General features: G+C 34.9%; 1 protein-coding gene across 5 annotated transcripts in view; it reads right to left on the reverse strand.

Annotated features, from left to right (window-relative positions):
- Positions 1-23,497, reverse strand: part of AIMP1 (aminoacyl tRNA synthetase complex interacting multifunctional protein 1) — a 38,594-nt gene continuing 15,097 nt past the window's right edge. For 3 of the 5 annotated variants that reach the window (XM_029942333.1, XM_029942317.1, XM_029942323.1), the window contains exons 4-7: positions 22,583-22,747; positions 20,614-20,822; positions 14,503-14,671; positions 1-875 (exon numbers count right to left, since the gene is read on the reverse strand). In XM_029942333.1, coding sequence (XP_029798193.1) covers positions 709-875; positions 14,503-14,671; positions 20,614-20,822; positions 22,583-22,747 — 710 coding nt within the window. In that variant the 3' untranslated portion in view covers positions 1-708. The remainder of the gene's footprint in view (positions 876-14,502; positions 14,672-20,613; positions 20,823-22,582; positions 22,748-23,497) is intronic. The other 2 variants (XM_029942342.1, XM_029942351.1) reach the window with 2 other exon arrangements.

A 23,497-nucleotide genomic window follows, 5' to 3' on the forward strand; every position in this document is an offset into this window, starting at 1 on the left:
TGCCACTTTTACATCAATTTATTGGAAAGTGTACTGGCAACACTGCACAATGTTTATTCTTTATAGTTAGTTGAAATTTAATACTAATTATTTTGCCAAATGGAAAGAAAGTTCAGTACACAGCTGAAAATTTCACTCTTTTATAAAAATCACCTCAAGTATACAGGTCTGTTTACTTTGGGAGGCAAGAGCAATAATGTTCAAATACCACGTCTCTTAGCTTTTATGACGTTGGCTCTCTAGAATCAAGAGTTGGTCATTTTCAATATTACCATAAGCCTGACAAAAATTACAAGTTGTCACTTTTGAAAAGAAAAAGACATGTATAATACAATGGCACAGTATACTAAAATTCCAAAGGCTTACAATTTCATGCACCATGTGCCTACAAATAGGAAACTAAATGTTCATCTAGTTCAAGTTATCTAAATGTGTCCAGAAAAATAATCTGCTAAGCAACATCCCTGCTAAAAAATAAACCATCACAAAACATAGCCAATTTCCTTCCTACATCATACAGTAGTACAAATCTTAAGTAAAAATGTAGTGTTTCTTTAACTGATTGAAAACAATATATACTTGGTTAAAAGACCAGTCAAGTCTACAAGAGAAATAACACAAAAAAAGCCAGTTATATTTTAGGCACAAGTGACAAATATTTCTTTTTATTGTTATTAAAGTTTTCTCCAATGTATTTCAGTGAGTATTTTATTTTATTCCACTGTTGGTCATAGTTTGAGCCCTACACACTCCCTTCCCTTTCACCTCAAAGGAAACTCCTTTGTATGTAGCCACACACTCATCATTAGTGCAGAGATCTGGCTGGATCTGCTCCCAAATCTTCTTCTTAGGATTTAGCTCCTTGTCAGGCTCTCCTATTAAGGGGGGAAAAAAGCACATAGCTAAAATATGAAATAAGTTACCCATAGAGATTTCTAGTGTATTGTATAGGCATAACACTTACTTTTAACATTTACTTTATTTTTATGACATGAGTTTATATTTTGGGTTGGTAAAATAAAACATTTGTCATTTCCTAACATGCCTTCTCCTTTGGCATGTTTGTGATGTTTAACAAATACTCCTGCAGTTTAACATGACACTTTAAAAATAAAATTCTAATTACCTGAGCCTGCCACTCAGTGGGAGAACCAGTAGAATCTGTAGAGTCTTATTTGGAACTGACATTCTCTACTATAATTTTGTGTTTATTTAAAAAAAATTTTTTTTTAGCGTTTATTTTTTGAAGGACAAAGAAGAGAGAGCATGAGCAGAGGAGGGGCAGAGATAGACACACACACACACACGCACACACACACACACACACACACACACAGAATCTGAAGCAGGCTCCAGATTCCAAGCTGTCAGCACAGAGCCCAATGGGGGGCTTGAACTCACAAACCATGAGATAATAACCTGTGCTGAAATCAGACACTTAACTGACTGAGCCACCCATGTGCCCCATTCCATTTTTAAATTTTCTTTTTGTTTCACTAGAAAGGAAAGATGATGCTCAGTTTTAAACGTTAAAAATGAAAAGGTGCATTGTTGAAGTAAAACCGCAAATACACACACACAAATATTTTTGACATTTCCTTACGAATGTTCAAGATTACGTTTTACTTATAATAAATATTTTTGCAAATAATACAGCAAAAAGAATTCTCCAAACTATTCAAACTCATTTTATCCTATAAAGAAAGAAAAATTGTAAAGAGAAAAACGTGTAATTTGATGTGTTATATATTTACATGTGGTAGTAGCAGCTTCTGTTTCAATGTACAAAATAAATGATGAGATTGCTGCTGCAGTGCTTAAAGATTTTTTTTATCGATACTGCAGAAGGGATTAAATGTTGAGATCATCTAACTAAATGTAATAACTACTTTGGGTTTCATCTGCTGCCCATTCCATTTGGCGAAAGGGAGAGAGACAGAAAAAGTAAGTGTGGAAACAACAATTGGCATTTTCTAAACATGAGAAATACATAAAGTTTCAGCCAATGCTCACAACATTCTAATTTTAAATATAAGAAAACTGGTGCTCAGAGAAGATAAACTGCTCAACGTTACATGATCAACAAGTGGAGTTAGAAATTGACACCAAAGAAAGCCCTTGTTTTGCTAGCATAGCATCTTACCTCCTGATAAACTATTTTTTAGAAAAGAACTAAGTAACATTCCTGCATGTGGATAAAACCTCAACTTCTCTATCATAACTCACAAAAAACTAAAAGGTTTTAGTCAACAAAGAACAAATATGTTATAGAACACATTTGATCTAGATTATTATACAAAATAATCCCTCTATTTAATGACTTATAAGAAAATAGAAAGTAGAGTTTAACATAATATCATTTTAGTTGCTGGGGATGCTCAATAACATTTGAAATCAGTTCAAGAAACAACAGAAATAACATATCTCTTAAGTATTAGTGTGAAATAAAAATGGTTTACTGGAGGTAATAAGAAGAGTATTTCCGAATTATAATTCAGTAATAATGGAAATATAACTTTTCAGATGTTTTCTAAAGTGACTCCTACGTTGAAATCTTCGGGAATTACTTTCAAAAGAATCTTTTACCATTACTGGAACTAATTATATTCTATATTCTAATTATACCTTATTACCTAAACTAGTTTTTACTCTCCATTACACAATAGGGAAAACAAAACTGAGCAAAGTGGTTGGCCACTGTGGATGTTGTTCTTTATTAGCTCTTCAGAAACTGCATGAAACTAGCAAGAACATACAAAACTGTCCTTTGAAATGCAGGTTTTCAGATACAACAGAACAGTTAACTGAATGATGTATCCATACCAGAAGAACAAGCAAAGAAAATAAAACTGAAAGACTAGTATAAAAGATAAGGATTTCTCTTATTCTTTTAAGAGCATTTGATTGGACAGCAGAAAAATGAATTAATAAACAGAACAGAAAAAAACACTAATATATAAAGTCTCTATAGAAAAAAATGCTAATATATAAAGTATCTACAAGATTTTTATTTTTATTTCTAAGCCATTCCTTAATCTAAAAGTCTACTTTGCTTGTGCACAGATCATGTGGAGAAGTGGGTATTAGAGAATCCTAGAAAGCTGGAGGAAGAGATACTGTTCAGAGATCTGAGTCTTAATTACCCCAACCCTCCCAAAAAACATGTTGCCAAATTGATAACAGATTAATTCAAGAGGCAGAGCATCCCAGATTTGTGTGACAGCTTCTTATCAAAAGCACAGATTGTATGGGATCTTGTTAAATGCAGACATAAGCTCTAAATACAAAAAAACTGTGATGTAGCACAAAATTAAGCTTTACAGAACTAGAAAGATATTGACATGCATACAAAATAGTATTCATAACACATAATACACATAGTGCTCACTATGGGCTGGTCACTACACTTTACATACATAAAGCACTTTACATATATTTACTTATTCAATCATCTCAGTACACTACACAAATACTATTAATTACCCTCATTTAGGAAAAATATTCAGCCAAAAATTCTTTATCCAGCAAGGCTATCATTCAGAATTGAAGGAGAGATAAAGAGTTTCCCAAACAAATAAAAACTAAAGGAGTTCATGACCATTAAACCAGCCCCACAAGAAACTTTAAGGAGGACGTTTTGACTGGAGGAAAAAAAGACCAAAAGCAATAAAGACTACAAAGAACCAGAGAGCATCACTACAAACACTAACTCTATCTAGGTAACACAATGGAGCTAAATTCATACCTTTCAATAAACACTGAATATAAATGGACTAAATACTCCAATCAGAAGACGTACGGTATCAGAATGGATAAAAAGACAAGATCCATCTATATGTTGTCTACAAGAGACTCATTTTAAACCTAAAGACACCTGAAGATTGTAGGTAAGGGAACAGAAAACCATCTATCATGCTAATGGTCATCAAAAGGAAGCCCAAGTACCCATACTTATATCAGATAAGCTAGATTTTAAAGCAAACAGTGTAATAAGAGATGAAGAAGGGGATTATATCGCAATTAAGGGTTCTATCCATCAAGAAGATCTAATAATTGTAAATATTTATGCCCCCAACTTGAAAGCACCCAAATATATAAACTCATTGATAATAATACAATAATAGTAGAGGGCTTTAACACCCCACTTACAGCAATGGACAGATCATCTAAGCAGAAAATCAAGGAAACAATGGCTTTGAATGACATACTGGACCAGATGGACTTAACAGATATATTCAGAACATTTCATCCTAATGCAGAATATGCATTATTTTTGAGTGCACATGGAACACTCTCCAGAAAAGATCACATACTAGATCACATCAGCCCTGAACAAGTACAAAAAGACTGATATCATACCATGCACATTTTCAGATCATAATGCTATGAAACTTTAAGTTAACCACAAGACAAAATCGCAAAGCCCTCAAATACCTGAAAATAAAGAACATCCTACTAAAAAATGAATGGGTTAAACAGAAAATTAAATAAGAAATAAACTATATATATATATAGACACAAATGAAAATGAAAATAGGACAGTCCAAAACTTCTGGGATAAAGCAAAGACAGTCCTAAGGGGGAAGCATACTGAAATTCAGGCCTTATTTCAAGAAGCAAGTAAGGTCCCAAATATACAACCTAACCATATACCTAAAGCAGCTAGAAAAGAAAACAGCAAATAAAGCCTAAACCCAGGAGAAGAAGGGAAATAGTAAAGATTAGAGCAGAAATAAACGATATATTAACAAAAACCAAATCCAAACAAATCAATGAAACTAAGAGCATGTTCTTTGAAAGAATACACAAAATTGATAAACCCCTTGCCAGACTTATTGAAGATAAGAGACCCAGGTAGATAAAATCACAAATGGCAGAAGAGAGGACAACCAACACCATGGTATTACAAACAATTATAAGATAATACTATGAAAAAAAAATGCCAACAAACTGGGTAATCTGGAAGAAATGGACAAATTCCTAGACACTCACAAACTACCAAAAATGAAACAGAAAGAAATAGAAAATTTGAACAGACCTATAACCAGCAAAGAAATTAAATCAGTAATCAAAAATCTCCCAACAAACAAGAGTCCAGGGTCAGATGGCTTCCCAGGGGAATTCTACCAGCTATTTAAAGAAGAGTTAATACCTATCATCAAACCGTTCCAAAAAATAGAAATGGGAAGAAAACTTCCAAACTCAACCTACAAAGCCAGCATTATATGATTCCAAAATCAGACAAAGACGCCACTAAAAAGAATTACAGGCCAATATCCCTGATGAACATGGATGTAAAAATTCTCAATAAAAAACTATCAAATCAAATTTGCTAAGTACATTAAAAAAATTATCCACCATGATCAAATGGGACTAATTTCTGGGCTACAGAGCTGGTTCAATAATCATAAATAAATCAATTTATTAATATGATACAACATATTGTTCTCTCAATAGATGTAGAAAAAGCCTATGACAAAATACAGCATCATATTTTGATAAAAACCCTCTACCAAGTAGGAATAGATGGAACATAATTCAACATCATAAAGGCCATATATGAAAGACCCACTGTTAATATTATCCTCAATGGGGAAAAACTGAGAGTTCCTGAGGGTCAGGAACAAGACAAGGATGTCCACTATCACCTTTACTATTTAACCTGGTACTGAAAGTCTTAGTCTCAATCAGATAACAAAAAGAAATAAAAGGCATCCAAATCAGCAAGGAAGAAGTCAGACTTTCACTGTTTACAGATGACATGCTAGTCTATGTAGAAAACCTGAAAGATTCTACCAAGAAATTCCTAGAACTAACACATGAATTCAGCAAAATCGCAGGATATAAATCAATGTGTAGAAATCTGTTGCATTTCTATACACCAATAACAAAGCAGCAAAGAAATCCAGGAATTGATCCCATTTGCACCATAAACAATAAGATACCTAGGAATAAACCAAAGAGATAATAGATCTGTACTCTGAAACTACACAACAATTATGAAAGAAATTGAAGTGACACAAAGTAATGGAAAAGCATTCCATGCTCATGAATTGGAAGAATATTGTTAAAATGCCTACACTACCCAAAGCAATCTACACATTTAATGCAATGCCTATCAAAATACCATCAGCATTTTTTGCAGAGCTAGAACTAGCCTGAAATTTGTATGAAACCACAAAAGACCCCAAAAAGCCAAAGCAATCCTGAAAAAGAAAAACAAAATTGGAGGCATCACAATTTCAAGCTGGATTTCAAGCTATATTACAAAGCTGTAGTGATCAAGACAGTACAGTACTGGCACAAAACAGACACACAGGTCAAGGGAACAGAACAGAATATCCAGAAATGGACCCACAACGATATGATCAACTAATCTTCAACAAAGCAGGGAAGAATATCCAATGAACAAAGACAGTCTCTTCAATAAATGGCACTGGGAAAACTGGACAGCGACATGTAGAAGAATGACACTAGACCACTTTCTTACACCAGACACACAAATAAATTCAAAATGGAAATTAAGACATAAATGTAAGACAGGAAGCATTGATACTGTACCACTTTCTTACATCAGACACAAAAATAAATTCAAAATAGATGGAAGACCTAAATGTAAGAAAACTATCAAAATCCTAGAGGAGAAAACAGGCAGCAACTTCTTTGACCTCGACCATAGCAACTTCTTACTAGACAAGTCTCCAAAGGCAAGGGAAACAAAAGCAAAAATGAACTATCGAGATAAAAAGCTTCTGCTGCACAATGAAAGAAACAATTGGGTGGCTCAGTCAGTTAAGTGTCCAACTTTGGCTCAGGTCATAATCTTGTGGTTCTTGAGTTCGAGCTCTGCATTGGGCTCTGTGTGAAGAGCTCAGAGGCTGAAACATGCTTCAGATTCTGTGTCTCCCTCTCTCTCTCTACCCTTTCTACCCCTCTCTCTCTCTCAAAAATAAATAAACATTAAAAAAAATGAAACAATCAACAAAACTAAAAGGCAACCTACAGAAGATATTTGCAAAGGACCTATCCTGATAAAAGGTTAGTATCCAAAATCTATGTAAAGCTTAACAACTCAACCCAAAAAACAAATAAGCCAGTTAAGAAATTGGCAGAAGATATGAAGACACTTTTCCAAAGACATCCAGATGGCTAACAGACACGTCCTTTAGAGGCTAAAACATCACTCATCATCATGGAAATACAAATCAAAAGCACAATATCACTTCACACCTGTCAGAATGGCTAAAATTAACATTTCAGGAAACAACATATGTTGGCAAGCATTTGGAGAAAGAGTAAACCTTCTGTACTAGTGGTGGGAATGCAACTAGTGCCGTCACTCGGGAAAACAGTAAAAAGGCGCCTCAAAAAATGAAAAATAGAACTACCCAAGACCCAGCAACTGCCCTATGAGGTATTTATCCAAAGGATTAAAAAATGCTTATTCGAAGGGACATATGTACCCCAATGTTTATAGCAGCAGTATTGATAATGGTCAAATAATGGAAAGAGCTCAACTGTCCATCAACTGATGAACAGATACAGAAGAGATGGTGTGTATATAATATATATATATATATATTATACACACACATATATATGTATATACATGTGTATATATACATATTATACACACGTACACACACACACACACACACACACACTGGAATATTAGTCTGCAATCAAAAAGAATGAAATCTTGCCATTTGTAATAATGTGGATGGAACTAGAGTATATTATGCTAAATTAAGTAAGTCAAAGACAAATATATGATTTTACTCATATATGGAATTTAAGAAACAAAACAGATGAACATAGGGAAGGGATGGGAAAATAAGATAAAAACAGAGAGGGAGGCAAACCATTAGACTCTTAAATATAGAGAACAAATTGAGGGTTGCTGGCAGGATATTGGGTAGGGGGATGTGCTAAATGGTGATGGGCATTAAGGAGGGCACTTGCTGGGATGAGGACTAGGTGTTTTATGTAAGGGATGAGTCACTAAATTCTATCCCTGAAATCATTATTAAACTATATGTTAACTAACTTTGATTTGAATTAGAAAAATAAATAAAAAGATGTGGTGTATATATACACGATGGAATATTACTCAGTCATCAAAAAGAAATGAAGTCTTGTCATTTGCAATGACATGGAGCTAGGGTGTATTATGCTTAGTGAAATAAGTCAATCAGAGAAAGACAAATACCATATAATTTCACTTATATGTGGAATTTAAGAAAGAAAACAGATGAACATACTGTGGTGGAGTCAGGGGAGCGGAGAGAGGGAAACAAGCCACAAAAGACTCCTAATGACCGAGAAAAAATGAAGGGTTGACGGAGGGAAGTGGGTGGGAGATGGGCTAGATGGATGATGGGCATTAAGGAGGGCACCTGTTGTGATGAGCACTGGGTGTTGTATGTAAGTGATGAATCACTGACTTACATTCCTGAAACCAGTATTGAACTGTTTGCTAACTAAAATTTTAAAAAAGGATTGTAAAATTGAGGCACAAATATTACAGTCAAGAACTTAAAAATATCAGACAGGTAGCTAGGTGTTTCAAAAGTTGAACCTCACAAAACCCATATAAAATAGATACCATTAAAATCTCTCTTATAGATGAAAAAAGCTGAACCTCGGAAAGGTTCCTAAGTCACCCTGCACTGGTAGAGTCAAAATTTGAAAGCTTCTTTTTAATTAAGATTAATAACTTTCCAAGAACAAGGATTTGAACTAAATACAAACTAGAAAGTAGTAAGAGGAAACTCTGAAGCTTGACTGTTGCTTTTAACACACCAGACTCAATATCTGAAGATCTGAATGTAATTGCAAGACTAATCAATAAAGGAAACATGACTCAGACAAGTAAAATTTTGAGATTATAATTAAAACTTGTCACATTATAATAACGGAATATAAATCAGAGTTGAAAAGTCTTGGATGCAGTGTTAGCTTTATGGTTTACTCAAAATGCTTCTCAATAATGTACTATTTGGTAGGGTATTTAAATCACCTGCCATGAAAAACATACTTAACGTTTTAAACAACCATTTTTTAACAAACTATATTTTCCAGAGAAGTCTTTCATCATTCTTGTGTGTTATGTTCTTCTAAGTATTATATTCATAGTTTTCTTTCTCTTTTTTTTGGCATAGCTATCCAATGAAGTTAAGTGATATCAATAAAAGTTCTTAAAAAAGCTAAAAACTGCAGAACCTCTGAAATTGCTAAACACATGCCAATAATCACCATTTGGAAATGGTTACACATAATGTAAGAGAACTAATCCTTCAGAGACTATTTTAGGCCAACTCATTATAAACAAAGCATATAGGGAATAGGATATAGTTCAGAGAGAAGTTTCTACAGATGTAAAAGATTGTGACCACCTTCTTAGAATTTAAAACCTAAAAAAAGCCAATTCCAAATATCAAGCATTCACAATCTGAAATAAAAAACAGAAACTTCATTTTAATTAGGCCATTATTTTGTATAGAATGCTCATTGATTATCAGCTCTGTTATCTGCCATGGCCATAAAAAGCCTAGCTCTAACTTATTTTACGTTTGATTAACTGAGTTTTTGAACTATAGTAATTGTAACTATTGCCAATTGTGGCACAAAAACTAAAGTATAACTTTGCATATAAAGGTTGATTAAATTTACAGAGCTAATCAATAGAGAAAAGTGGTTTAGTGATTCGCTAGGAATAACCCTGACAATAATGAAGACAGATGCTTAGGCCTATTCTCTAAATCCCGATTCTTCTGTTTGTATTTTACATGTTTTACTACTGTGTTTCTTTCTGTTTATTCATTAACCAATTGACTGAGCTAATACTCTATGCCAGTCATTTTTCTAGATGCTAGTGATACAGTAGTGAAAAATCACCACACACACGTAAAAATCTTGATTTAACAATGCTTAGATTTCCATGTGGGGAGACAATTCAACAATGCTTACTATATTAAATGATGATAAGCATCTTGAAGAAAAAACAAAAAAGATAACATTTAAAAGATTTCAATAGGATTACAGACCAAGTCATGGAGCTATTTGGGGAAAGAGCCAGTGGTTCAACTGGAGTGACGAACAAAGATATATGGAGTATATGAGGCTAACAAAGATAATGGGAGGTCATTGTAGGCATCTGGGCTTGTACTGTGGCTCAAACGAAAGCTGTGTAATATTTCTGAGCAGAGGAGTCATACAACTCTGACCTGCATCACTCTCCCTGCTATAACTGAAAGTAGATGGTAGAAGGGCAAGGGCAAAAGTAGGGAGATGAGTTAGAAAATTCTGCTTTCCTGATTAAAGATGCTGGCACCAGGACCAAAGTGGTAGTGGGCAAAGATGAGAAGAATGATTCTATATTATGTTCAGAAGGTACAATTACTATGATTTTCTGAAGGAGAAGATATGTGAGAAAATAGTATGAAGCTGAGAGAACAGAATTCCTGTCAGATTAAGATGAGAAATACTATAGAAAAGGAGAATTCTAGGGGAAAGATGGGGAAATATATTTTCCCTTGGAACATATTAGTGAAAAAGTCTAGTAGGCAGCTAGATAAGTAACTGGATAAAACAGCCAAGAAAATGAACATGAAAAAGAAAAGAGAACAGGTCAAGGTCTGGACCAAGGTCTGGGATATTCCAATGTTAAGAGGTCAGGGAGGTGAGGAAGAATCAGCAAAGGAATTAAGAAGGTGGACCAATGAAGCAGGAGGACTCCCAGGAGAATGTGATGCCAGAAACTAAGTTAACTAAGAAAAAGTCTTAAGTAGTAGCCAAGGATACTTAGCTATTGAGAGTAATTGGTGACTGTGATCAAAGTTCTGGAAAAATAGTAGGGAAACCTGATTGAAATGGGTTTTAGAAAGAGGAATTAAATTTAGACAAGTGTATATTTCCCTTTAAGAATAAAGGAATCAAAAATTCATACTCTTGTACATATCAGACATGCTTTGTGATTAACCACTAACATATTTATTAATAAAACTCAATAGAAATAAGTATGCTCTTAGATATTAAACGTCTGAATGCAAATTCTCATTTTATTATTAGACCAAATCCAGTGTATTCTCAAAAGGGGGTTATTGTTGCTACTGTCTTCTAGCTGTAATATTATTTTCAAGTTATTTTTGCTTGGTGCTTTTGGGACTAGTTATCACATTTAAATAGTAAAATGTACAGCTTCACATACTGAAATTTTTAAGAAGTACTGGGTGGGGAGGGCTTCTAGCCATTGTTATAAAAATATCATTTGGCATCTTCTAAACTCTATGAACTTTTTGCATTTGTAGTTGGAATAGTTGTTAGGTGTAAATGCCTTCTCAAGGCCAAATAGCACTTCAAAGGTTTGAGCCCCAATTGCAACTTCTATACTACACTTTATATAACATGAAATGTAAGTCTCCAGACACTGAGCACATAAAGTGAACATCAAAATGTACCAGCAGACACCTTAAGCTTTAAAATGTAAAACAGATGCTGAAAAATAAAGCACTGATAAATCATGGATCTGACTGGAAGAAAAAAAAGAAAAGAAAACTGTAAGACTAATGGCCTGCTGCATAGTATTAACTGTTATTTCCTTTCAGATTTATTGCTCCAGAAACAACCAATATGGAAGCATAAGCAAGATGAGCATTAACAGACCTCACATCCTAAAATTCATCAATTATTTGATTCTGTTCAGATTGGTTAAGCTATTATAAGTGGTAGGAAAATAATCTCATTTTAAAAGGTTAGGTTTTCCCTTTTTTCACTTTACAAATATTTTTATACCTTCTCCACATATTCATGTGCTGATGCACAAGGGGAAACTATGAATTTGCAACTTTGGAACAATGTAAATAGCCAAATGGATAGATTAAAGAATATAATAAAAACAAGAAATTAATACTTGGCTATTAGCAACCCTAATGCTAAGTCATTGAATAACTAAAGAAAAACCTTCAATATACTCAATAGTAGCATCCAAATAAAATCTGATTCAAGTGCTGAAATATTACCTGTCAATTCTCTGAGATAAGGGAATGAAAGCTGGCATAGAACTGAAAGAATCAGAAGCCTTTAGTAATGAAGGAGTCTGTATTAATTCATAGCAAGCAGCAATCAACAAAAATGCTATAATGCTACAAATTCAGGCATAATTATTCTTTGATCCCTTCACTAACTCTATATAACCATAAGAAAGAAGCTGAATTTTTTTGGGCCTCAACTCTAATCTATAAAATGCTGGATTAAAGTAGATTTCTTCCAATTCTAAGCATATAACTTTACAATTTACATAAGAATATAAAACTTAAAGAAAACATACTAAATCTTAAGTGTTTAAATAGAAAGGAAGGCAAATGTTAACTTAAAATGTAAACCAAATTTCTTTTTAAATGCATGCTTAATTTTTTTTTTTTTTTTTTGAGACAGAGAGAGACAGCACGAGCAGGGGAGGGTCAGAGAGAGAGGGAGACACAGAATCTAAAGCAGGCTCCAGGCTCTGAGCTAGCGGTCAGCACAGAGCCCAATGTGGGGCTCGAACCCATGAACCATGAGATCATGACCCGAGCCGAAACCGGACGCTTAACCGACTGAGCCAACCAGGGACCCCAATGCATGCTTAATCTTAAAAGAAAAAGTTTACTTTTATTGTCATTCTATTCCAATTTAGTGAATGAGACTTCCCAATAGAATTTTAGGTCTGTCAGATATATAAATGATGATTTACCCCAAAGTGTGAGGTTTGGGGAAGTGTTTTGAAATTGTGGTGGTAGAGTGATGATCATATGCTCCTAGAACCAAAAGCCATCATGGGGCTTTAAGAAATGATTCTAAATGAGATTTTCCCAAAATCTAGTTTAAGAAAAAGTTTCTTAGAACACAGACAATATATTACGGTCTCCATTTTACCAAGGTTTAAGACATAGACATGTATTCAAAGTCACAGATAATTGCTAAACAATTCCGGTGTTTTTTAGATGAGCCTAGTTTTGACAAGGAGAGAAGTTGAGCTGAGTTTCAAGGAAATTAACCCATGGTTCCATCCATATTTTCTCTCTTAGTCCAGTGTTAAAATCCTTCATATCCTAAAATTTTATCAAACACAGTTAACATAGGATTTAAAAAGCAGGCCCATCTAATCACATCAGCCTTGCTGTTAAAACTCAGCTGTTTCTAGAAATGTATTTTCAAATCAATTCTGACTTTTAGACCTAGTTCTCCTTTTTACCCTAATTTATTTCTACTTTCCCCATTACTCTAGTTAAATGAACAACCTTTAAGTAAATGCATTCTCCTGTATTTCCTCCTCCTTTTAGGAAGGAAATACTTATTCTATACCTGATAAGCATCCTTTCTCTTTTCCTTAAAAAAACAAAACAAACAAACAAAAAAAACCTTGTTCACACAGGATTAAACTTTATCAGTCTCAGGACCATTTTACTGGAGAAAACAAACAATATGAAAAGCAACTTCCTTCAAGATTATTACTGTAAGTACAAGTTTTAACTCAGTTTTTCTCTATATCCTAAAGTCAAGTAAAAGCATATGCAAGTACATTATTAAATGGACTTGGAGAATTATATATTTCTTCCCTCATGCATGAACTCTCCATCTTTTCATCTTTCTGTGCCACATTCTGAGATAATCTATAGCTTCAAAGACTGTAGCACATTAGTTCTCTGATATATCATACTCTTCTGATATCTGTTATTAGTATTTTGCCTATAGCAAACTGTTTTTTAAAAAACATACATATATTTTTTTATAATAGTTTACTGTCAAACTGGTTTCCATATAACACCCAGTGCTTCTCCCCACAAGCGCCCCCAACCATGGCCATCACCCCTCCCCCTCCCTCTTCAGTCCATGGTTCGTTTTCAGTATTCAGTAGTCTCTCATGGTTTGTGTCCCTCTCTCTCCTCAACTCTCTTTCCCCCTTCCCCTCCCTATGGCCCTCTGTTAGGTTTCTCCTGTTAGACCTATGAGTGCAAACATATGGCCATTTGTAGCAAAGTGGATGGACCTCGAGGGTGTCATGCTAAGTGAAACAAGTCAGGCAGAGGAGGAAAAAACATGTTATTTTTTTAATGTTTATTTATTTTTGAGAGAGAGAGAGAGAGTGAATGAGGAAGGGACAAAGAGAGGAGACAGAGCAGGCTCTGTGCTGTCCTCAGAGCCCAAAGCGAGGCTCGAACTTACGAACCTCAAGATCATGACCTGAGCTGAAACCAAGGGTCAGATGCTTAACTGAATGAGCCACCCAGGCACCCCTCTCTAATGTTTTATGCAATGTGTGTATTCATGGGGAGTGTGACAGTTAGATGGTTGTGCTTAATGTGCCACCTTGAACTAATCTCAAGAAATGCAATAATAAAACCTCAATAATAATGGTCAATTAATGTAAAGCCTGGGAGTCATACACAAGATTGGTTTTAAACTAAATACTATAAGAAAACAATGATTCCCAAACTATTTTAAATAATAACTAATACTTACCAGGAAAAGCATCAAAAACAATTCTGTCTCCAGGAACAGATCCAGTAGGGGGTGCCAAGATTTCAACCTTCTCAGGTGAACTAGCACACATCACCATTGCCTGAGATATTACTCCCCTCATCTTTGCAGGTTTCAGGTTACAAAGTAAAATCACCATCCGATTTTGCATCTGTGTGAAACATAAATTGATGAATAAATATATACAGAGATTTAGAATAATTATCCCTAGAGTAAACTAATGTACATCTAATATGCTAAATATAAAATGTTCGATTTTTTTAGATATACCTGTCTCTGTGTCCAAAATCTTTTATTGTTGTTATGAAATCTTACATAAACATGAAAAAAAATTGCCACAAAGTGCATTATAGTTGTAAGGGCAGGGGTAAGACTATGGAGTTAAATAATTTTTAGACTGAGTGAAACAGATGTGGTTTTGGATTTAGCTGCCATGTACTAGCAATAAGACTGTATAAAGTTGAAGTGTTTTTTATCTTCACAAAATGAGGAAAATGATATCAAACTTAAATAGCCTCCTCTAGGAGTATATTATAACATGTATGTAAAGCATTTAGCATAGTGTTAGCACTGAAATACATGAACAATCCTTTTTTCCCTTACATATTTGTCATTGTCAATACTATGCAAGATTCATTTACTAATTTAAATATTACTCTTGGGACTCTCTCAGACTCTTGGGAAGATGTGTAGGAGGGTCCTGAGCTCACCTAGTTGGCTCCACAGACACACCAATGAAACAACTGAATCTACTGCAACTAACTCTGAGATCGATCTGAAGACTGGCAGTACAGATCATCTACAGCTAAAGAGAAGACAAAATCAAAAAGGATAGGGAGAGTAGAGACAAAGTTGGGAACCCTGGCAACTAACCACAAACAGGATGAACGTCACAAAACACAGAAAAGTAATATGGGGACCCAAACTGGGAAGATTAATCTTCCTAACATCTGGCTTTGAAAATCGACTTAACTCTAGAAGCTTTAAAAGTCAGCAGGGCTTAACTGTGGGAAAACCAGAGAGTGTCAGTAAACTAAGCCCCCTGCACTAAAAGAGCCATCACTAGACACAGCACCAAAGCAGCAGTTTGAAGTGTCTGAGGAATTTGTGAAGACTTACTGACTAATCTTAGGCTATGCTAGAGGGGCAGAGATCTACCAGAAATATCTCTGGGAAAGAAAGAAGTGGCAGAGGGCATCATTTTTCTTGCCCTCTCCTGCCCAGATGGCCGGAAGCTTGCAGGAACCAGTGCTTTCACTCTCCATCTAATTTACCAGCACCACATGGCCAGCCCCAGCATTCCTTTGCAGACATGCACCACCTAATCCACCCACAACAGGAGGTGCCCTTCCAATAGATCCTACCATGTCAAATACAGGAAGCAAGCTGGGTCTTAGACCACTCCAAAGTGAGGGTCCTGGAAAGAAGGGGAGTTAACCCTATACACCAGCGCAATCACAACCTCACAGCAGTGAGGCCTCTTATCAGGCTGTGCAGGGAGCAAGCCCTGCCCTTCACGCACCTGCAGCTGTTACAGAGGCTAGCTGAAGACAGCTAAGATGAGTGCTGTCCCCATCCACCAGTGAGCTCACAACTCCCTCAAGAGCACTGGAAGTAAACCCTGCCCAGTGCAAAAACAGGTAGCCAAGAGAGTCACTGTAGTCATAAGAAGATCCACAGCCACACCAATCTTGAAAAAGAAGAACAAAACTGGAGGTATCATAATCCCAGATTTCAAGATATACTACAAAAGTGTAGTAATCAAAACAGTATAATATGGCACAAAATTGACACATATAGATCAATGGAATAGAATAGAGAGCCCAGAAATAAAACCACACTTATAAGGTCAAGTAATCTACAACAAAGGAGACAAGAATATATAATTGGGAAAAGATAGTCTTTTCAATATAAGGTGTTGGGAAAACTCGACAGCTACATGTAAAAAAATAAAACGTGACCACTTTCTTACACCATACACAAAAATAAATTCAAAATGATTAAAGACCTAAGTATGAGACCCAAAAAAGAAAACATAAGCAGTAATTTCTTTGATAAAGACCACAGAAACAGTTTTCTAGATATGTCTCCTCAGGCAAGGGAAACAAAAGCAAATTTAAACTAATAGGACTAAGTGAAAATAAAACCTTTTGCACAACAAAGAAATCATCATCAAAACAAAAAGGCAACCTACTGAATGAGAGAAGACATTTGCAAATGATACTTCCCATAAAGGGTTAATATCCAAAATACATAAAGAGCTTCCACAACTGAACACCAAAAAAAAAAAAAAAAAAAAAAAAAAAACCAAAACCAAACAAAAACAAAAAAACCCCACAAACAAGCCAATTAAAAATGGACAGAGGGCCTGAGTAGATATTTTTCAAGAAAGATACAGATGGCCAACAGATACACAAAAAAATGCTCAACATCACTATTCATCAGGGAACTGCAAATCAAAACTGCAATGAGGTATCACTTCACACCAGGCAGAACTGCTAGTACCAGAAAGCCAAGCAATAAGTGTTGTCAAGGATATGGAGAAAAAAAATGAACTCTCATGCAGTGCTGGTGGAATGTAAATCAGTACAACCACTGTGGAAAAGGTCTGGAGGTTCCTCAAAAAATTGAAAATAGAAATAGCATGTGATGCAGTAATTCCACCGCTGGGTAGTTTCCCAGAGAAAATGAAAACACAAATTCAAAAAGATATAAGCACCCTTTACCTTTACTGCAAGATTACTTCTAATAGCCAAGATACGGAAGCAATCCTAGTGTCCATAGATAGATGAACGGATAAAGATATATACATACATATGAGTGTATATACATTCATACATGTGCCTATGTGTATGCATACACACATATGGAATGTACATAATGTGGAATATACATATAGTGGAATATTACTCGGCCACAAAAAAAGAAATCTTGCCATTCAAGACGACATGGATAGACCCAGATGGTATTGATGTAAAGTGAAAAGCAATCAGAGAAAGACAAATTCTAAATTTATATGTAGAATCTAAAACACAAAAGAAATAAACAACAGACCCTTAAATATAGAGAATGAACTTGTGGTTGTCAGAAGGGAGCAGACGGGAGAGTAGATGGGAGGATGGGCAAAACAGGTGAAGGAGATTAAGAGGAACAAACTTTCAGTTATAAAATAAATAGTGATGGAGATGAAAAGTGCAGCATAGGGAATATAGTCAATAATATTTTAGTAACTTTGCATGGTGACTACACTTACTGTGGTGAGCACTGAGTGTTGTACAGAAACGTTAAATCACTGAAACAACTGTACACCTGAAATTAATATAACATTGCAAGTGAACTATACTTCAAAAACAAGTATCAAAAGCACTGCATATAACATTTAGGGCCATTTCTACAATTTGTCATTGAAGTGAACAGAAATTTCTTTAATCTTCATAAGTTAAAGTGTCTTACTTTCTTCCCCAATTATCAAATATAAGGAATACAGTTATTTATATTCTTTTGACAGGCTTAAAATAAAACAGCATACAAGAGAATTATCATAGCAGGGGAAGAGAAAAGGCACATTCAAAATAAAAAAGATGCAGGGCGCTTGGGTGGCTCTGTTGGTTAAGCATCCGACTTCTGCTCAGGTCATGATCTCACAGTCCATGAGTTTGAGCCCCATGTCAGGCTCTGTGCTGACAGCTCAGAGCCTGGAGCCTGCTTTGGATTGTGTGTCTCCCTCTCTCTGCCCCTTGTCTCTCTCAAAAAAATAAACATTAAAAAAATAAAAATAAAAGTAAAAAGGATGGTTTGGGGGATATTGGGGTGGCTCAACTGGTCTACTGTCTGACTCTTGATTTCAACTCAGGTCATATCTTACGGTTCTTGAGTTGGAGCCCTATTCAGGCTCTGCACTGACAGCACAAAGCGTACTTGGCATCTCTCTTTCGGCCTCTCCCACACGAGTGTATGCTCTCTCTCAAAATAATGCTTTTATAAATTAATGTTACAGCAAATTAACCCCAAATTCTATGATTAAAAAATAATAACAAATAAAAATAGTACGAGGCCTACGACTCAAATTCAAAAGGCCCCCTTTTCAGAGTTCTTATGAATAAGACTCTTCTTCATATAAATAATTTGAAAATGCCGCATGTTAGAAGTTATAGCAAATATGTATAAGAAAAAACAACAGGGTTAGCTAGATGCAACTGTTAAGGTATCAGATGATACTCATGGACCTTTATCTTAGAAAAACGCAAAAATCTACAAAGTTTAGCATGTAATTTGGGGGGCAAAGTGCTCTGCTTTATAAAATGTTTACTATTACTGCCTTGAGAGGTTAGATAAAGATGTGTATATAAACAGCTTTGTTTAAGGTTATGAATGACAGTTTTAGGAAGAGAAGAAACTGTATGTGAGCAAGAAAGATGAAGCCCAATATAGGAGGAGTTTTTCCAATTTGAGCTGGCTCAAGATCAATTGGTTCTCTTCTCCGGGACTTCTTATGAACCTAACTTCATAAGCAGTTATAAAGAAGTCCTGGTCCTATAAAAGATGAATGTTAAAAAGAGGTGGAAAAAAGCATACACATGAACCAAGTCTATCTTTTTTTTAAAGAGAAACTTCTTCACTAAACTCCTTATTTCCACTTTTCTCTACTCAACAGAACAGCCAGAACCTATTACTATATGAGGTGTGTCACATTTCTCCTTAGCTCAACAGTTCTCCATTGGCTTTCATCTCACTCAGAATAAAAGTCAAAGTCTTCACAATGATCTGTAAGATCTATGTCCTTTGGCATCCCTCTCTCTCCGATTTCATACTGCATGGTATTCCCCCTTGTTCACTCTGCTACAGTGACACTAACAGTGACACTACTTCCTGTTCTTTCAACATGCCAGGCACCCATCTGACTTAGAACTGCCTGAAATGCTCTTCTACCAGACAGACACATGATTCTTCTTCACTTTCTTAGACCTTTACTTAAATGTCACTTTTTCTTATGATTCTAACTTCAACAACTCCCAGATTCATTCCATGTTTTATTTTTCTTTTAATATTTACCACTATTTAATATACTGAATATGTTGATTTTTCTCATTCCCCCATAGGGTCGTGAGCTTCACAAAGGCAGGTTTTTTTTTCTAAAAAAAAAAAAAAATGTACCTACCTACCTACCTGCCAATCATCTTAATTCATTGCTATATCCCTTATCAAGAATAGTGCCCGATACACTGCAGGTATCCAATAACGATGTGCATCTGGAAGTATGAATGAATGAATGAATGTAGGGGTTTATCCACAATTGCAAAGTCAATAAGCAACAGAGCTGGCAATGAACAGAGAAGTAGGATTCTTTTAATATTAAAGTCTATAGCCTTTGCAGGATCTCCGAAGCACCATGAGACAGAGTAAATACACAGATGACTCAAATTACTGTAGAAGATGTCTTAAAAGACCAAATTAAAACCATAACTGCCTCTAATTTTTTTCAGTCATTGGAAATACGTATGTTTGTCTACACACACACACACACACACACACACACTTTAAATACCTAACAACAAAATATAAAACTCCAGTTTTTAAGAAATAAAAAAACCAATTAAAATTGTAAGTTCAAGCTCCATTAACCCCTCTCAAGCATTTTTTTCTTCAAGTATGAAAATACTGCTTGAATTATAAAGGAAAAAAAAGGCATGTTCTTACTCTTACTTTTTAGATTGATACTTTCTGGGTTCATATAACAGTGATTTAAAAAATCAAGGAATAATAAAAATCCATGAAAGAAAAATGATAATACAGATATTTATACTGTATTACATATAAAATACAAAACTAAAAACATTTTAAAAACTGAGAAAAAATAATGCATCCCTCTTCTTTTTTTAAATGTTTATTTATTTGAGAGAGATTTAGAGTGTAAGGAGGAGGAGCAAAGAGAGGGGCAGTAAGAATTCACAGCGGGCTTCACACTGTCAGCATGGAGCCAGATGCTCCAAATATTGGCTCATGTTGTATGGTCACCTAATACAAAATTATATGGAAGAACATCAAGAAAAAGTGACATTTGTATGCAGAAGTAACTTAAATTGTACAGATTACCTGTTCAAGAGGAACATGATTCACCAGGCCACTGACAACTGTTCTTGGGGCTGCTTCTCCAACGTCTACTTCTTCTACATATAAAGAATCTGCATCAGGATGTTTTCTGGCAGTGATGATACAACCAACTCGAAGATCCAGACGAGAAACATCTATTGGCTTAGAGTCAGCACTTCCTGCTGCTGATTGTTGTTTTTTCTCCTTTTTCTCTAAAAAATATTTTTGAATAGTTATACATCAGAATTAAAATAAAAATAAACTATGAAAAACTCACTAGCATCAATACTGATGAGCTTTTAAAGAAAGAGTGTTTATCTCCTACCATAACTTAAATAGTAACAAAGGAAAGAATTATTCAAGTCATAATTTCCTGAACCCTAAGTGCTATTTCTCTTACATAACTGCCTAAATCTCTAGTTAAAGACATAGAGTAGAAGTTGATAAACCATGTTCATTTATTTACATATTGTCTACAGATGCTTTTGCAGTACAGCAGAGTTGAGTAGTTGTGATAATGACTTTATGGTCTACAAAGCTTAAGATATTAAAAGAACTTTTACTGAGAAAATTTGCCTTTCCCTTAAGCAGAGCTGGAGAAAATCCTTTAGAATTTTTACTGTGACTCTTTAGAAAGTGAAAAATCCTTTATTTAGGAAGAACATCCCAATTAGTAGATAGCTAAGAGAAAGGACTACAATCAAATATAACTTCACTGCTAAAATACTTCTCTCTTCTAATACTTCTAAGTCTTAGGCAGGCGAGAATTCTTCCACTGAATCATCAATGCCCCACATGAAGTCTCTGAAGACTTAGGGTTTAGGTTTATCTGAACGACTATGGAGTAGAAAAGAACGTTTTATTCTAATGTTTTAAAAATATTCCTCTTATTTATATGTCAATAATCTAACTCCTTTTAGCATTTTGATCTCTTTGGTCACTGAATCAAAATGGAACCTATGAAGAGTTCATATTCCTTAAGTTTACATTTAGCTTCTCTGGCAGAAAAAAAAAATGTAAAACAAAATAAAAACTTATTCGCATGCAACCTACAGGGTAGAGTTAAGTAGTTGTGACTTAGAAGCACTCCTTCTCAACTATACCTCTGCTTAATCTTTGAACAAATATTTACTGAGAAGCAAGGTACTGGAAATAGTAAGAATTTGACTAGAAGATTAATCCTGCAGTCACAAAAACAACAACATATCTTCTTTTGGGTATGGACTTCATCATACTTAGAACAGGCTGATTGTTTTGTGCCTAGATCTTAATAAATTTTATAAAGTCAAAGAATTAGTTTGACTTGCTTTCCCTATAACCACACCAGCTAGTGGTTAAGTTATGTAGAAGATGTGCAGCCCCTATCTACTTCTAAGAAAGGTTACTGATGTTTCCCAAAAGGAATGGGCATGTGTTAGATGCTAAATTGGCTTTGGTTAGTTCACAAATTCCTCAGCCATATTTCCAAACACTCTTAAGCGGGTATAAGTGTTATGAGAGGTATGTGAATGAATATACGTTTTTTAGACATACCTAGAAAAATGAAATCTACAAAGGAGTAAAGGACACTAGGTCAAAACGGAGGAGTCAGATTTCTGATAAGAACAGCTTTAAGCAATAGGTTAAGAATAAATTAGAAAAGATGAGAAAGCTAACTTTCTACATGTGACTTCTCTGAAACTGAAATATACACTAAAATTTAGTATCCTCAAATTACATATGGACCTCTACTTTCTATGTTTAATTATGGTAAAACATACTCGACCTCAAATACCATACTCTTACCCAGTCAACCTGGTCGATCTTCACATATTCCTTTAGGGCTCAGTTTCTATGTTCCAATATCATACTGTTCCTAATTTTATTCTAGTTCATTAAGGTTTCAACTTTCTTTGACATCACGATTATTACGAAAAATGTTGACATCCGATAAACCAGTTAAGAGCCAAGTAAACTCGAAGGTTAAAAATACCTTTAATTTCAATTTTCTCTTTCATCTTTTCTTCTGCTCTTCCTCCTGTCATCTGTTCTTTGGCACCAGAAGATACAGTTGTTATTGGTATAGACTGTATCACTTTTTCAGAAACTGGGGAATTAGCTTGCAGTAAAGTACCAGATGGAAATGGTATTTGTTTCACTGACACAGAAAATGAAATAAAGTCATTATGAACTCTTTTTAAAAGAAAAACTCACTATATATGATCATCAAATCTCTTCTAAGATTGTAAAGAGGCTGCCAAAAAATGAAGTATATTTTAAACATGACAAAAGGTAAATAATTCTAATTTAATCAATGACTCAACTGAGACAATTACAGATAATAATAACTAACAGTTATTATGGACTATCTCCTAGAAACTTTTCAAAATGCTTTATATGAATTAATCCTTATAATTCTCATAAATACCCTAAAAGCAGTAAGTTATTTATTTTTTTGAGAGAGCGAAAGCAAGGGAGAGAGGCAGAGAGAGAGAGAGAGAGAGAGAGAATCTTATGCAATCTCTGTGCTCAGTGCATAGCCGGAAACAGAACTTGATCCCATGACCCTGGGATCATGACCTGAGCCGAAATCAAGAGTTAGACACTCAAGTTACTGAGCCACTCAGGCACCTCTGAAAGCAGTAAGTTCCATTCACATTCCCCTTTACAGATGATCAACATGAGTAATACAGAAGTTAAAAAATTGGCCCATCACACATAGAGTGAGTAGGAAAAAAAGAATTATACTCAGGCAGTCTGTCTCCAGAGACTATCCTCTCATGGTTTGGCAAGATGGCATGTTTTTCACTGAATACTTTTATACTGAATAATTAACTGGGAAAGTGTTTTAAGAATAGTCATTTCTTTATCAGAATTAATGGAGATGCATGTACATAATTTTATTTCA

This window comes from Suricata suricatta, chromosome 1 (genome assembly GCF_006229205.1).
Source record: "Suricata suricatta isolate VVHF042 chromosome 1, meerkat_22Aug2017_6uvM2_HiC, whole genome shotgun sequence".
NCBI lineage: Eukaryota > Metazoa > Chordata > Mammalia > Carnivora > Herpestidae > Suricata > Suricata suricatta.